At 38.7% G+C, this 16,355-nt stretch overlaps 1 protein-coding gene across 1 annotated transcript; it reads left to right on the top strand.

Annotated features, from left to right (window-relative positions):
• Positions 1-417: 417 nt before the first annotated feature.
• Positions 418-3,874, top strand: gphb5 (glycoprotein hormone subunit beta 5). The gene is made up of 3 exons (XM_042500132.1): positions 418-446; positions 983-1,181; positions 3,683-3,874. Exons 1-3 carry the CDS (start codon positions 418-420, stop codon positions 3,872-3,874), a joined length of 420 nt encoding a protein of 139 aa, XP_042356066.1.
• The last annotated feature ends 12,481 nt before the right edge of the window (positions 3,875-16,355 follow it).

Genomic DNA, 16,355 nt, shown 5'->3' on the forward strand with positions numbered 1-16,355 from the left:
AATCAGGCTAATGGAGTGGGAACAAGCTGTTGGGTGAGTAAGATGGGCAGTGACAGGTAGAAGGGCCTCCAGGGGAATTTTGGGGGAGTCAGAGAGACTGAGGTGTGGACTTGTGCCTCTGATTGGCAGGACACGAGATGATAAAAAGCCCCGACTCGTGCTGTCAGATCCATTAGCAGGTGATTCGGGTCTGAGGAGCACACAGTGACAAGTGCGGAGGTTCATGTTAGTCGTCCTCACTGCCAGAGTGACTTGAGAGCTGAAACTACAGGCCTGCGACTGTGAGAACAGCTACTTGTTGACAGCAGCAACCTGCCTATACTATATTGCATCATAGTATTTGAGTGTTTATTCAATTTTCAGCAAATTTGATCCTTGTATTTGGCTGCAGGACAGCAACGGAGAGAAACAGCTAGGATGACCCTGCAAAGGAAGAAGTCACAGTGGTGAGTGATTTCGGCCTTACTGCCTTATATGGATGCTACAAGGTGAATTTAGTAGTTGTTCTGGACGTTTTGATCATATCCCTTTTTTTTTTTAATTTGATTTGATTTATTTTAAACATGTGAAAATGAAAATAGAGAAATAATTATAAAAACAAGCAGACAGACAAAAACGAGTAATATTTACAGACAATGACAAACAGAAAGAAAAAGAAATGGTCAAACACATGATGACTTGGTTCAAACTTATTTAATCCCACCCTTTCTCCATGAGTCAATGAATTTCAATGAACCAGCTTCCTTAATTAATTAATTTAAACCTATACTCTAATTATCTTAACATATATGCATACACCTACATAGCATAAAATGTATAGAACAGGTTAGATTCAGCCTCTGCTTTTGTGTCCTTGAGCAAGATACCTTTCCAGCTTTTTCTGCACATGTTCTTTTACCTTGAATTTCTTTCCATCTTTCCTCAAATGTAAACACACAGTGTGTGAAAAAGGTGCTTGTGTTTTGTTGCTTCTCACCCTCAGGAGGCCTGGACTGCTCCTGTGCTGGTTTCTTCTCTGTATCTCCCTGCAGACACACTCCCTCCACCCGGTGTCAGCCGTCAACCTGAAGCGCTTCATTGGCTGCGCCGTCAGAGAGTTCACCTTCCTGGCCAAGAAGCCTGGCTGCGGGGGGCTGCACATCACCACCGACGCCTGCTGGGGGCGCTGTGAGACCTGGGAGGTGAGCAGCTGGGAGACAGCTACTGTACAGAAACACACGCGCACACATGCGCGCACACACACACGCGCGCACACACACACACACACACACAGGAGAGGAGTGTAAATGTCTGTAAGTCTGCTGTTTGCATCACCTTTGAAACTGAGCAAAGCTAGGATTATTTCTCAAGCAATTCTATTTGGTTTCTTTCCTTGACTTTTTTAAACTTGCCTTTTTGGCTAATTTTTAGGTAATTTTCTTGGCTTTTTTGTTTGTTTTGTTTTTACCTTACTCTTTTTTTGTGCAAAATTATTAGGTGATTTAATTGGCTTTTTTAAAACCTTACCTCTTTTTATGCAAATTTTCTTGGCTTTTTAAACCATACATTTTTTGTGTTCATTTTAAGGTGATTGTCTTGGCTTTTTTTAAAAAAAAAAAAAAAACCTTACTCCTTTTGTGCTAGGTGATTTTCGTGGCTTTTTAAATGTTTACTCTCTTTAGGTAATTTTCTAGGCTTTTTATTTTTAACCTTACTTTTTTGTGAAAATATTCAGGTTATTTTCAATTTTTTTTGTTTTTTGTTTGTTTATTTGTTTTATTAATTTTGTGCAATTTTTCAGGTCTTGTCTTCTTGAGGTACTCACCACCTTCTTTCCATGTATCTAAAAGAAGTCAAGCCAATTTGCTCAGGTTTAAAGGGGTTAAATGCAAATTCAGCCAGTAAGACAGGCAGATACACAGAGACAGACAGACAGCGAGACAAATACCGTGGATACAGAGACGGAGAGATGTGTGATCCCCATGGAGAAAATTTGTTTTCGCTTTCCTCCCTCCACAGGGAGGTCAGTGCAAGGTCGGCAGCGAGTGCAGGCAGGGTTTCAGCTGCAGAGAGATACAGTAGATAGATGGACAAATATTAGAATGGATGGAGAGATATATATGCATGTCGGCTGTCTAAGAAAAACAAGTTCTGTGGTTTTAATAACTGACTAAGATCTTATTTTTGTCACATAATAATGAGAGGCAGTGTGAAGTATAAATCTTGCATGAGAATGGAGGAGGACGGGAGGCTTTTGGAAAACTGAAATTGAGTTAACGTTCTGCAAGAATGGAAAGCAGCGTGGAACCCCGAGATTGAAGTGACAGCAGCAGTTTCCTTAACAATGCCTCAAGTGCATAAATGACACAATTGGATTTCATAAGTCGCCGCATACTGATTACAAAAAAAACCGCTGTGAAATCTCAAGTTTCATCTGGTACATTGTATTCAGTGACAGGAGGCATTAGGAAGCTCGTGATTTTTGCTGCTTCATTATTGCAGTGTGGCTGGTGAGTGTGCAGGAGGCTCGAGCTTTGTTTTGTGATACTCTGGATCCCCTCAGGGAGGAGACTCATTGTTTTGTCTGCTCTCCCCCACAGGGAGGTCAGAAAGCAGCGGAGGGAGTCTATGTCTTGCTTTAGGGTCGGTCTGTAGGACGGACAGGGGGTCAGGGGTAGCCGGACAGTCTCTAATTACAAGTACTCAGCTTCAGGAGGTACAACATCACCTTCTGTTATTAAAGTTATGGTAGAGATTTTTTAATTACTGCAACAGCAGAGCAAGATTAAGTTCCTGGAACACAAACAGTGCGGGGCGATTAAGAGAAGCTTTGCAGATGTGTCACAAATCTCCCTTCAAACAGATTCATAGCAAAACGGAGCTTCACTGGCAAATGAGTTATATGCAAATAATGAGAAGCTGAAATAAAGAAATTATTAAAAAATTAAAATCTAATAAGGTGGATTTGGTTCTTGTTACTGTGACATTGGAAACTGAAGGCTAGCTGGAAAAGAGTTACAAGGTACCTGGTGAAGTTTTCGAACACTAGTGGTGCTGAAGAGTAATGTTTTGATGAATGGACCATTGTGGAGCCATGGACTTAAGCTTCCATATTTGATGAGTTGGGAGTGAGAACGTGTTGACAATGTGGGTTTTGCAGGTTTTATGAGACTGGAAATGCATTCAACATGTTTCTTAGGTATTTAAGAGAGACGCAAATACCAAAAAACCTGAGTACTGCAAACACAGTAAATTTCATTTTTAAGGTTTTACAACATACCACATGTTACTCGAACATAACTGACATGCTCTTTAAAACAAAAGCATCACAAAAAAAGAAAAGATTCCATTTTAACTTGACTTTGACTGAACTAGCATTGTTAGCTTGCTGGTATGCAAATACGAGTTGGTGGTAAAATTTAACTATTACTAAAAAAAAAACTAGCCATTGTGCGAACAGTAAAGGTTAGTCAAGCAAAGCTAAGGAGCTGACATTACAAAACACAAAGGTTAAGCGATGTAAAGATGGGGTTTGTTTCAAAATTAACTCAGAAAGAGAAAAGGTGTATATAGGAAAAAGCTCTCTATAGAGAAAATTAAACAGTCAGAGCCTCTAAAGTAAACAAAAACAAATAATCACGTATTAATCATCATTTTTGGATATAAGTTATTGAGATTATTTTTTATCTCTGTGTTTTTCCAGAAGCCTGTCCTGGACCCTCCGTACATTGAGTCCTACCAGCGAGTTTGTACCTACAACGAGACCCGTCTTGTTACCGTGAAACTGCCTAACTGCCAACCAAACGTTGACTCGACGTACACCTACCCCGTGGCCCTGAGGTGTGACTGTGGTGTGTGTCTGACCAGCACCACTGAATGCATAACATCTGTCTAACACAAATCTGAACAGGCAGGAAAGTTTGCTATCAATGTTCACAGATATTTCATATATCATTGCTTGCGTGAAATGCTAAAGCACATTGCCAAATAAGCAGGTTTCCTGCTAAAATTGAACAATGCTAAAAGGATCAGGGTGAAAAAGGAGCTAATAAAGGTCTTCTGTTCCGCTTGCAGCTGATAAAGTGTATTCAAAGCTAGGTTATCTAAAGTTCGGTCTTCAAAGTTCAAAATATATGCGTATAAAGCAGAAGTTAAGAAAAAAAATGGCTATGGTTATTTGACAGATCCTAGTTTCTGATACTGACAAAAATGTAACATGCAGAGGAAAATCAGCTAAACTTTGTTTATGTTGAATGTTTTTTTCCTACTGTATTAGCAACTTTTTCTCTTTTTTTTAAACAAATGTAATAATTTCTTATTTTTTTGTGAAAGACATTGATTTGGTAAACTCATTAGCGATTAATTAATTGATCTGAGTTCTGAGGCCAAACTAGTTAGTCACCAGGCAGAAAAACAAAGTCCTCACTAAGTGTTGTTATTCGTATGATTCCCAAGGAGAGCAGGGTTTATGTAATCCCTGAGAGCTCACATGTCACCGAGGAGCTGCAGGGCTGCGTTTGAGCCCCGGCGCTCAGAGGGAAACAGAACACACTCCTCCCTCCATACAAACCCTCCCTGCTCTTCTCTCTGTCTCTGCCTGGCTTCATTAATACTGCAAGTCTTAATAATTCAGCTCTGCAAACATCTGAGTTTATTCATGGGTGGCTATTAATATGTTCTCTATCATCATGGCTCTTTATTTTCTGTCCATACTTTTCACACAAAAAAATAAAGAAAAAAGAACATCTGAGTTTATGTTTGAATATTAATTGTTGAGTAAATGTCAAGTAAGAAATTAAGTTTTATACAGATCATATCAATATTTCTACGGTGACGTATATGAGCTGACTTTGTCATTAGGACGAGGAGAGATGTGTCATCTACACATGCAAACCTGCAGACCACTGTTCAAAACCAACAAACAACAAACCTGCTAGTGATTTAGCAAATCATTGCTGTGTTTCCAGTGGCGTTTTATCAGTAGTGCAAAAAGTTGTTTTTTACAGAGAAATCGTTGCTTATACACACACACACACACACACACACACACACACACACACACACACACACACACACACACACACACACACATATAAAGTAATAAGACATTAAACTTTGGTGCTGCTATTTTGAATTTTCTCTTAATATACTATTATTGAATTTTCTGAGCTGTCCTTAGATCAAGATGACTATAAAATAACAGGATAAGAAAACAAAAAAAGAAAAAGAAGAAGAAATGAATAAATAAAATAATAAAAATAAAAAGTTGGAACCAAGAAATAGTTTTGCACAAAAAATAAAACTGATTATGAAAATAGTTGGCATGTTAGTAGTATTATCGGTTCTATCTATCGGCTAAAAATCTTATTGTAGGAATTATCGGTAGGTATGCCGTCATAAGTCCCATTATCTAGTTAGTATTGTGCAAACGGAGTAGATTGGCACAGCTAAAAAGAGAAAAAAAAATGAAAAAAGTTGTTGTGTGTCCTAACTTTACATTTCTAGAATGCAAGTTGTTGGATAATACAGCAATGGTCAAACAAACCATAAAACTATAGCCTAGTCACTGAGACATAGCTACCTGACATATTAATCATTATAAATAAAATCACTGCATTGATATATTTTGTGTAGTATTCTCAGTCTCTCAGTAGGTTACAGGTTTGACTTTGACTAATAGCATTAGAGGATTGAATCTGTGACCTTTTGGCAGTCAATGTCTTCTGGATCATCAGGTCAACTACATGATGCTCAGTGAGAACATGTTACCATCCTGACTGACACTGTGTCAGTTAGATAATCATTAGCTGTTATTGATCCTGCTCCACTCTCAGATCCTGAATCGGTACATTGATTTATGTGGTTCACTAACAAGCTTACTTCCTCGGCTGAGGTCAGTTTCAACACAGTGACTGACATTAGGTGAAATACACCCTTCAGAGTACTGACCCTCATTGATTTTTGCCTGTTTTTCAGAAATATGAAAGTCAGTTAACTCTTGACTGTTTTGCATTTTACATGCTTTTCATTTTTCATACCTTTGATAACTTTGGCTGTGTTCATGCATATAGCATAACATTTTGGCAAGGCTTTGTATTTTTGTTTCATCTTGGAATTTCCAGCCCAGCTACTACAATATTTCTAAAATACACTGTAAACAAAATTGTTGTTACATTCATACTGTTAAGTGCAAAAAATGCTCTGTTGAAACCCATTCAAATTGTAATTTTTGATCCCACCGCCATCAAATCATAAAAACATGCACTGTATTATTTTAGGGTGTCATTCTGGGCTTTCCTTTTTATTTTTTACTGTATTAAGCATATTGAGAATTTTCACTAGGTGCACTGTCTAGGTTCACACTAGATTTTTCTGCTGAATTAAAATTTTGGATTTAAATGTTTTTTTGTTGTTATTTGTTAAAATTTTGTATATAAACGACTTTATTTTCAGTTGCTCATAAGTTGTTCTTTATATTAATAATGATAATAACTTTAGATATATATAGCAGCTTAAAAACAGAGTTTACAAAGTGCTTTGACAAGCAGAGCAAAAGCCGAAACGGGATACACAGGCACAACTGAGAGCCAAACAGTCCTACCAAACATAAGTAAGACAAAACTAGGGTAGAGTTCAGATCAAGAAGATGACAAAAAATGCAAGATGCAGGAAGCAAAATGTCAATATATAAAAATACAACTAAAAACACCAAAATTACCAAGCAATGAAAGCATTAAATGTCAAATAAAAAGATCAAAATTACCAAAAGTAATAACAGCAATAAAATGTGAAATAAAAAGGAAATAAAATAAAATGAATTAAAATAAAGAAGTGGAGTTAGAACTGGAGGAAATCCAGTTTTTAGCAAATATTATAGATTTTTTTTTTTTTTACTTCAATTGATACAAAGGTTTGACTCAAGCAAAATGCAGCACATGCACATTTATATTATTTGGCTGACACAGATTTTGTGAGCCATTTTAAAAAATTACTGAGTGTTGAATAAACATTTAGTTTCAGTTATGTCCCTGTAGTTTAAGATAGTTTTGTCAAATAGACCTCTCTTCCTTATCCCAAAAACCAAATAAAAGGAAGACTACATAAAACAGGTTATTGTTGGATTCTCTTTCACAACTGCAGCTGATAAAATGACAATAAAGGCAGTTATTTTTTGTCATGCAAATGCATTTGTGTGCAGCCATAAACTCTGTAGAATTGTGCTTATAAGCAGAAAATAAACTTATCCAGCCATAAAAAGAGGATGAAATGCATATGCAAACAGCCATCCAAGTGAGTCCTGAAGAGGCTTTTAGGGGCAAAGAAAAAGTGGAGAGGTTAAAAGGACGGGCAGAGGAGAGGTTAGCTGTCTGGACTGCTGGCTCTCCTGAGACCTCTGTTATCTTCAACAACCCTGACAGGAGAGTCGCTCTGATGACCCCCGCTGCCCTAATCATTCCTGACATTACCACTTCCTCATTTGGCTGTGGGAGGTGGGGCAGGAGGACTATAAGGCAGGAGCAGACAGGGGAGGAGGAGGAGCAGGCTCTAGTGAAACCATGAAACCTTTAACAGAGGTTCCTAGCCTGAGGTCTATGATGTCCTCTGGGAGCTCAGGGGGAGACACTATGACTCACATTAGAGACCAGGGAGAGCTTATATTTAAACGAGAGCTGCAAAACAATTTTTTTTTTTAGTTTAATTGCAGAATTTCAATGGTTAATCATGCTAAATTGCATGTTTTAATCGCATTTTTATTTCCATTATTTTGCTTTTAAAAACAGATATGAAGTCCATATTGACGAGGTAAAGCAATCCCTACCAGATTTTCTTGATAAGAATGACAGTAAAAAACTGCATGGGACGAGCATTAAGTGGGCATGTCTGTAAAGGGGAGACTCATGGGTAACCACAGAACCCATTTTCAGTCAGATATCTTGAGGTCAGAGGTCAAGGGACTCCTGTGAAATGGCCATGCTGATTTCCATCGCCAAAATTGAACTTAAAATTTGAACTTTGGAGCATTATTCCAGCCCATTTTCACTCCGAATATGTCAAACAGCGCTGCTCTGTCAGTGCTTTCTGGGTTCAAGTGTTACGCCAAAAGCCAACTTCTGCATCCACATGTAACATGCACAGACGGGTCAGATGATAACGTAGTTGGATAGAACCGGCAGCATTGTTATTATACGCTGATGGACAGCCGGATGGCAGCGGTTGCTTTAGTGCTTTATCCCATCCATTGTGACAATCCTTGCTGTTGCATTTGTTGACATCACAGTAACAGCATCCCGAAGCGTAAACAGCTGACGCACAAGGATACCTAAAACGTCAAAGGTTGACGCAGAGGGTCCTGCCAGAGCAGCATCATGTGACGAGTTTGGAGTGAGAACTTGTTGGAGGTCAAGAGACTCCTGTGACGTCATGCTGTTTTTCCATCGACAAAAATTAGCCTAACTTTGGAGCGTTATTGCGTCTCCTTCCTGAGAAGCTAACATGACATTGTTGGTACCACTTGGTTCTGTCCTCTAATTTCAAATAACAGAATCATCGCTGTAGCTTTAAAACTCAGCCCAGTACACCCTCTGAAAGACAAGATTGTCAGCCTAGGATTAATGTGATTTAAAAAAAAAAAAAGAAAAAAGAGAGTTGTGAATGGTGGTGAATGCAACCAACAGAACCCGTACTGTAATGCAGCAGTCAGGTTTGCTTCCTGTCTTGATGTCTGACGCCCGCTGATATAGCGGCAATATGTGACGACTTGGGATGAGAACATGATGAATTTATTTATATTAATATTTATATTTATCCTTCTTATCTTCATATCTATTTCTGCACTGCAATTTCTTGTCATTTATCAGCTGATATATGCATCAATCATGGATGATAGTATACCTGCAATAAGCTAATATCATCCAATATATAACAGCCTAGTTGATTTATTGGTCTAAAATAATTATTTTATTTCTGATCTGGTCTGTGATCATTAAAAATGTTTTAGAATGCACAAAGTGAAATTTGAATTACTGTAAAGCCAGTTAGACACCTGAAATCATTTGGAAGCTTTCAGGCCAATCAGAAATAAGTGTTTTCCCGAGCTACTACTGTAAGTCTAGGTCACTAAAACAGGGTCAGCATGTTCTCTCACTCGTAAACTGCAGGTTAGGATTAAGGGCAACTTCTTCTCCACTGCCCCTGAAACAGCCTGACAGGTACCAACTGTGGTTATGAATTATACAGTCGCTCCTCCGGGAACGTGCGGATGGTGAAGGACGATCTGCGAAGACGACGAGGCTTCGACGGAGAGAGTGGCAGAGCAGCTTTGTTGGGTAAGATTTCCCCTGGGATGTACCCGGCTACCTTTGATTGTTAACGCCTTTATTACCATTGACATGTAATATGACGGAGGCGGTGTGGGTGAGGGCTGATTGATGAACTCGCTCATGCTGGCTGGAAATTCTGCACATAGTGGTTTTCAGTTGTGGAATCATGGAAAGCAATAAATTACCAGTTTCCTTGTTGGGTTCGAACAAAGGAGGAAAAGATGTTTGGAGGCACTCAGACTCAAAACTTTATTACTTTGAAATTCATACTTCTTGTTATTGTGATTTTTGTGTGACAATATTGTTTCAATGCACATATGCCAAAAAATTTGGTTTTTTTTCTTTAAATATATAACTTATTATTGCAATTACAAATTCAACTTCTGGTGGCTCGAATAAATAAAATCTATTTTTTTTCAGTCTTCTAGGTAAAATTTGCTGCAATTAAAATTATTAAAGTTAAGAAAATGTATCTTATTACCTAGATAAAAACAGATATTGGTAAATTTTTCCTTTGGGGACATAATTTACAGTTTAAAAAAATGAATGTTGTCGTGATGCTTAGCATAAAAGTGCAGTAGAGAAATTGAATCAATCTCAGAGTAAGAGTAAAAAAGAGAGAGCTTTAAATATATTAATATGAGTACCTCTACAGATACAGTCTGTCAGCCTATCAGCCCTAATTACCTTTGATGTACAACCGTTCAGGGTGGCGGAGAGGTCATAGCACGCCCACCACCTCTGCAGGAGATAAAACAATAATGTCACTACTACACGGGGAGGTCACACCACTGCTACTATGCCACTGTATTAGGCATTACATAATGCCATTCAGACAGAGAAACCAGCAGAGAAAGCAGTTTTTATCTGCTTTGCCCTCACATTTTAGGGATCTAAGCGCTTTCATCCAGAGGTGATGCACAAAATTGAAAGCAACCAAAAGAAATTGAATGCAAATGTGAAGGTATCTATTACCTAATGATCCAACACTAATGGGAACTGACAGTGGAGAAAGAGAAGAAAGTGAGTAGAGGAGCGACTAGAAATATAAATACAGAGAGAAATAATGACAAAAAAAACCACTTTCATCTCAGCATACAGTGAAACTGTGATGCGTTTTCTTTTGAGATATGCTAAACACGAGGTTGATTGAGATTAAGTCATGTATATACATGAAACGTGCTCATCAGTTGTAATCTAAAGTGGACACAGACAACTTTTCATCATTTTAACTAAGGTGATGAAGTGTTTGATAGATATTTAAAATTATCAAACATAGATTCTTTACATTATGGATTGTGAAGTTTGCAAATCTAAAAGAACAATTTGCATTTTCTAAAAGGCGCTTATCTGCTTTCTTGCCCACAAAGGTTGAGTCCACTCCACTCTCATGTCTTTGTAAAAGGGTCCCTGTGGAGTTTTCTTGTAAACAAAGTTTCTGTTAGAAATTCAGTGTTTCGCATCAAAACTGACTGTGTGTCCTTGAAGTCCAACAGACATTATAAATGCATTTTCTTCCTCATAACTTTTATAAAGCCAGTGTTTGTTTTCTTAAACATTTCAAACCTGTAATCTTCTTTCCTGCCTCTGTACATCAGTAGAATAAAGATGCAACACTGGCTTGTGGACGTGTATGTGCATGCTAGTGTGTTTGCACAAGAAGAAACAAAACTGACACACACACACACACACACACACACACACACACACACACACACACATGCGTAGCAAAACTCAACAGGGAACCTTTAAAGGGCGCGTCCAACTGTGTTCTTTTCCAGGTCACTCCAACTCAGCCATTAGGAAAAAATAGTGATGTATAGAGCGCTGATAGTAACAATAAGAACTGAAAGGGGAAGTTTGTAGTATTTTTAAGTAGGGTTGTATGACATATTTATCAGTAGCCAGTGTAATTTTTGCACCTCTTCACCTTCACGTCAGACAGCCTTTTCTCACGAAGAACTGAGACTGCTATATCGCTCATCGAAGCCACCAGACTCTGTTGACAAAAACTGTAATTTTACCTCGCTGAACATGGGAGTTGCTGATCTACTGATGTTTTGATCACTTAGTTTGTCTGTGATATTGTGTAACTTTTGGGTCTGAACTAATGTGGCATCCACACAGCTTAGCTCCCATGCTAGTTAGGGGGTTAGAGACGTAAGTGTAACTAATCTGCATGATTGATGATAACACACAATTCCCAAAAAAGGCTTGGCTCAGTCATGAAGAGGCACATTAAGTGAGTTAATATGTAGCACCATCATGATGCAGAGACCTAGAATGTTCGAATTTGAGTACATAAGAAACATTTCTTTTCTGGAAATAGTTGCCATTCATATAGAAATTTGCTTGCTTACTTGTGGAGTGCTCTAGCAAGACCAAAAGGGGCGCAGCCTCAGTGTCGTGATGATGACGGCTCAGAGGGCTTCAGATCCTGGATATCCTCAAGTCTGCTTTGTTTCAGTTTCCTCTTGATGATGTAATCTGCTGAAATCAGACACTTGTCTTACATGTAAGAAATGAAGGCAGAACACATACAGACACTGTAACCAGAAACACACACATACACACACACACACATGAATGAGTCACACACCCAAACCTGCTTTGTCACATGTACACACAGAGTCAAAGTCATGCACATACACACCATTTCTTCATCTTTTACTTCAGTTATTGGTAAACAGTGTGATGATGAAACAAAAGCCTTTAGTTTAAGAAACAAAGACATGCAGTTATTTAAAGAGAAAAATCACTGAAATTAAAAATTAATGAAAATGAATTCAAACTAGTAACCACCATCCTGTTCACTTTCTGATGTTTACAACGAAACACAGATACAGTTGATTTTGAAGTGAAATCTACATCTCTCAACACACATGTACTCGTGTACTTGACCTCCCCAATATAGCGCCCATTTACACACATTGCAGCGAGTTTAGAACAGCAGCCAATGAGGTATCTACATTTCTGTATCAATGGTAAATACCACATGACGGGGGCGTTCAAAAAGACTTGTCTCTTGATCATGGTAAACAAGACCCCATTTGAACGCAGCAAACATAACATCAGACAAGGCATCTTGTTGGAGAAGATGTTAAAAACTGCAATTGAAAAAAAGGACTGTACCCGTTCTTTGAAAAAGAAGAGCTGTCATCAAGGGACCAAGAGAGTGGATTTGTTATTGGCAATAAATGGGAGATTATATTAGAAAACTCAAACAGGATGGATTATTTTCTTCTCTATGCTCAATTGACCTCTTCATAACCACACCAACCCTTCTGAAGCTGATAATCAATGGGCTGATTCGATTTTCATTCTAGGTCCACGGGGAGACATTTCCTTTTAACAGTCAATTTTCCAATTTCTAACAGCATCCTCAAACATCCAACAGAATTTTCACTTGATAATTAAAGGTTATTATATAAGTATTCAGCTTCATTACAGTATTTCCACTGATATGGACAGCAGCTAAGGGGAAGGGTTGGATAACATGATTGTAGTCTCCAGTCTGGAGCAAAACACGTTTCATCCACATGAAGCTCTGAGGGCAAACTGCTGCGTTTGATGTCAAAGAAGACACTTCAAAACGTCTCAGTGCCTAATAACTGACTTTCAAGGGACAAAATTAGATATTTCAAAGTAGCTGACGCCAAACTAACACCACAAAGATCAGTTGAGGGGTTTTAACTCTTCATTCTCGCAGATATAAGCTTTGATAAAACTTACTGTATTTACAGTCCCATTAGGAAACATTAAAGGCCATATATTTCTTTTTTTTCTTTTTCAAAAAAGCCAGTTTTGTGTCATTACTGTGGCTCTGCTGTCTTCTGAAAGGTTGTGTAACTGCGTCACTGTAAATAAAAGGGTTCAACTCTGGGCAAGAAGGGGGCTTTTTGCCTTTCAGGTGGTTCTCTTACATAAATTGGATATAAGACTGAGAGACTGCCCCAGTTTGGGTCTGATGAAGTGAAATAACATCACATTGACTATTTGTTTAGAATTTTTGATGCAAGATTTGCTTTAGCTGTAATATTTATCACCGTTGTGGTTGTAGCATGGAAAGAAATACTATTTTCTTTTTACTTCTTTTGACTTCCCGTATCTAAAATTACTCCTGAGAGACAGGAACTTTCCCTGTTGGTTTCTTTCTGCCTAACTGGCTATCACTTTCCCTTTTGAGAGTCATTTTATGTCTGTCTACAGAGTAAACTATTACTGGTATGGTGAGGTTTAGTGACATATCGTTGTAAGTCAGTCGTCACTCAGAGTTCAGTTTCATCTCATAAGATGTGTACTGAGTAAATAAACATTAGACGGATTCATCTTTAGATATGAACTGCAAGTTAAGTTACATATTTGAGGCAGGAGTCACTCTCCCAAGTTTGTAAAATTAAATCTGTGCCATTAAGCTTTAATCATATCACCTCTGAGTTCTTACTGAATTATAGTTTCTAATTCTCCAACTCTCCCTTAATCATCGACATTAAATGAGTCATCCAGCTGAATCTGCGCTGAGAACAATAGAGATGAATAATAAATAAGTCTGAAAGTGGCCTTTTCATCAGGCTGCTCTGAGACATTACATTTTTTAGAGCTTAATTTCTGCATTTTAAAAGCAGAAAAAGCTATGCCTTAACAAATTTAAAGTAAACATTAAGACCTTAGCTGACATAATCTATGACAGACAGAAAACCTAAGTCTGTTCATCCCACGCGTCGTCTAGCCCCTTGCTATGTGATACTGATGCCGAAAGCACCCTTTGGTGTCTATGAGATGCAGCAGCCTTTCAACTGACTGCAATGGAAATCCAGTTACAGCATTATTTGAGACTCAGAGCAACGGATGTAAAATAAACAGCAAAAGGGAGATGTAGTCGATGGGTCAAACAAACACAGACTTTCACCCAGGTGACCGCTCTTTGTTCAGTGTTCATGCGTCTCATAGCAACTAACAGGCTGCAGAGAAACATTACACGTAGTTTATGTTGTGAAATGGTCCCAGTTAGGTTTAGGTGACAAAACTACTTCGTTAAGGACAGAATATCATCATGTTTTGAGTTCAAATAAATGTATTTCTAATGTAATGTCACGGGAATGACTTAGCGTGTGATGACCGTATGTAAGTTGCATACTGACACATTAAAACATCAATGACTTTTGATTTTGGTTGGTTTCACACTGGACATGAACTGTGATCACCTCAATCAAAGTCTGGTTTGTTTGACATATCCAGCTCACCACTCTTCTGCCGTACACACAGGTTTTTTTGCTTGTTGAACTACATCAATTTCCCTCAGTATAAAGTTCAGTAAAAGACCCGCACTTCTCTTAAAGATGCCACAGGCAGCTTTTGGCATCCATATCACATGCTGAAGTTGTCACTTAGTAGTGGCATGTGACGTCCTGGGAATAAGAACAGGCTGTTGCATCACATACAGACACTTCAGGGTGCTGCCCAAAGGATACTGAAAGACAGCAGCCACCCCAGCCACAGTCTGTTCACCATGCTGCCATCTGGAAAAAGATACAGAAGTATCCGCTGCAGCAAAACCAGACTACAGAGCAGCTTCTTTCCCCAGGCTGTGAGACTCCTCAACCCCCCCTTTGACTCCAAAAGACGTAGCAGGGTTTAGGATCACCTTAAATTTAATTTCTTCTTAAACTACGTTTACTTTGTACCTTGTACCTTTTGGCATCTGTATCACACACCAAGGAGCATGAGAAAGCATCTATATTTGACCACTTGTGAAAAATGTGTTGAAAATCTCCCCCACATTTTAGACATTTTAAGAGAAATGTTACTTATTAATTAATACTTTTACATATTTAATATTTTAAAGCAAAAAATTGAGTTAAGTTGTAATGTTTGGCTTTGAAAAATGCTCTCAAATACTGAGTGAAACTCCCTCTGAAGCCATTGATTCACACCAAGGTAAACTACTAACTCCTCCACATCATGACTGACAATAAAAAGAAGCAATTGTGGAGTAAATGAGCTTCAAAAGCACCTTCACTTCAAACTGCAGCAACTGTGCTGAGAGAAAACGCCTTTCACACTTTCACTTTTCACCAGCAGCAATTAAATATGTTTTCCAGGAGAATCTGCCATCACATACCGTGCTGACGGGTGTCAGTTTGGGTAAAAGAGTGTGTCTCCTCCTCACTATTTGAGGAGAAGCTAATGCGGATAAGCACAGGCTCCATGTCAGCACCAAAATGAGGTTCAGTTTGAACTTTTTTAGAGACAACGGAGGCTTCATGTGTCCAGGCGAGGCTGCAGGTGGGCAGGCTGGAGCTGCAGCAGAGTCTTGACAGGCTAATTTCTCCTGTGTTTCCTTTCGCTCTCAGTCGGCACTCACCATCCCCAGGAAACTAACCGTGATAATTCTGCTGTCTGCCGTTAATTGGCTGCGGAGACTCAGAGCCTTTCACACCACAAACGGTCCCTGATGTCAGAGAAATGCCTGATTGGATTAGTTGGACAGATTAATGGATAGAAAGGCAGACAGGTAAATAGCTACACCGATGAGACAATGGCATCAACCGTTTTAAAAAGCTGAAACAACACAAACTCTAGCAACAATGACGGCACTTAAAGTCTGTGAACATGTCTGAACTGTCAAAGTAATGAGATTCTGTGATGTCGGACTAAAGATAATTTCATATTAGACTGATCCTCTTAGAAAGCAGCGGCCAGGAGCCTGTTATATTAATTCTGGTCACAAAGACAGAAATAAATAGAAAAGTAAAATTGAGGAAAGAAGACGAGGGAGTGCCAGAGAAGAGGGGGGGCAATGAATATCACTAAAGGTGTCTGAAAAGGTGGAGCCGCAGGACAGAATGGGAAGTTCAAGAGTTGAAGTTTCCAACATCCTTCTCTGACAGAGCAGTTAGCGTAAGAGCAGAGAAAATCCAGTCGTTCAAGTGCATTAAAACGCTGCAAGTTCGCTGCATGAACTCTGCTGACCTGAGTTTCACCTAAGTAGCAAAGCAATGAGAGTGCAAAAATTACATACATATGTAGCAACTCTGCATTAATGATTAACACTGG

The sequence above is a fragment of the Plectropomus leopardus genome, chromosome 14, assembly GCF_008729295.1.
Source record: "Plectropomus leopardus isolate mb chromosome 14, YSFRI_Pleo_2.0, whole genome shotgun sequence".
NCBI classification, from domain to species: domain Eukaryota; kingdom Metazoa; phylum Chordata; class Actinopteri; order Perciformes; family Serranidae; genus Plectropomus; species Plectropomus leopardus.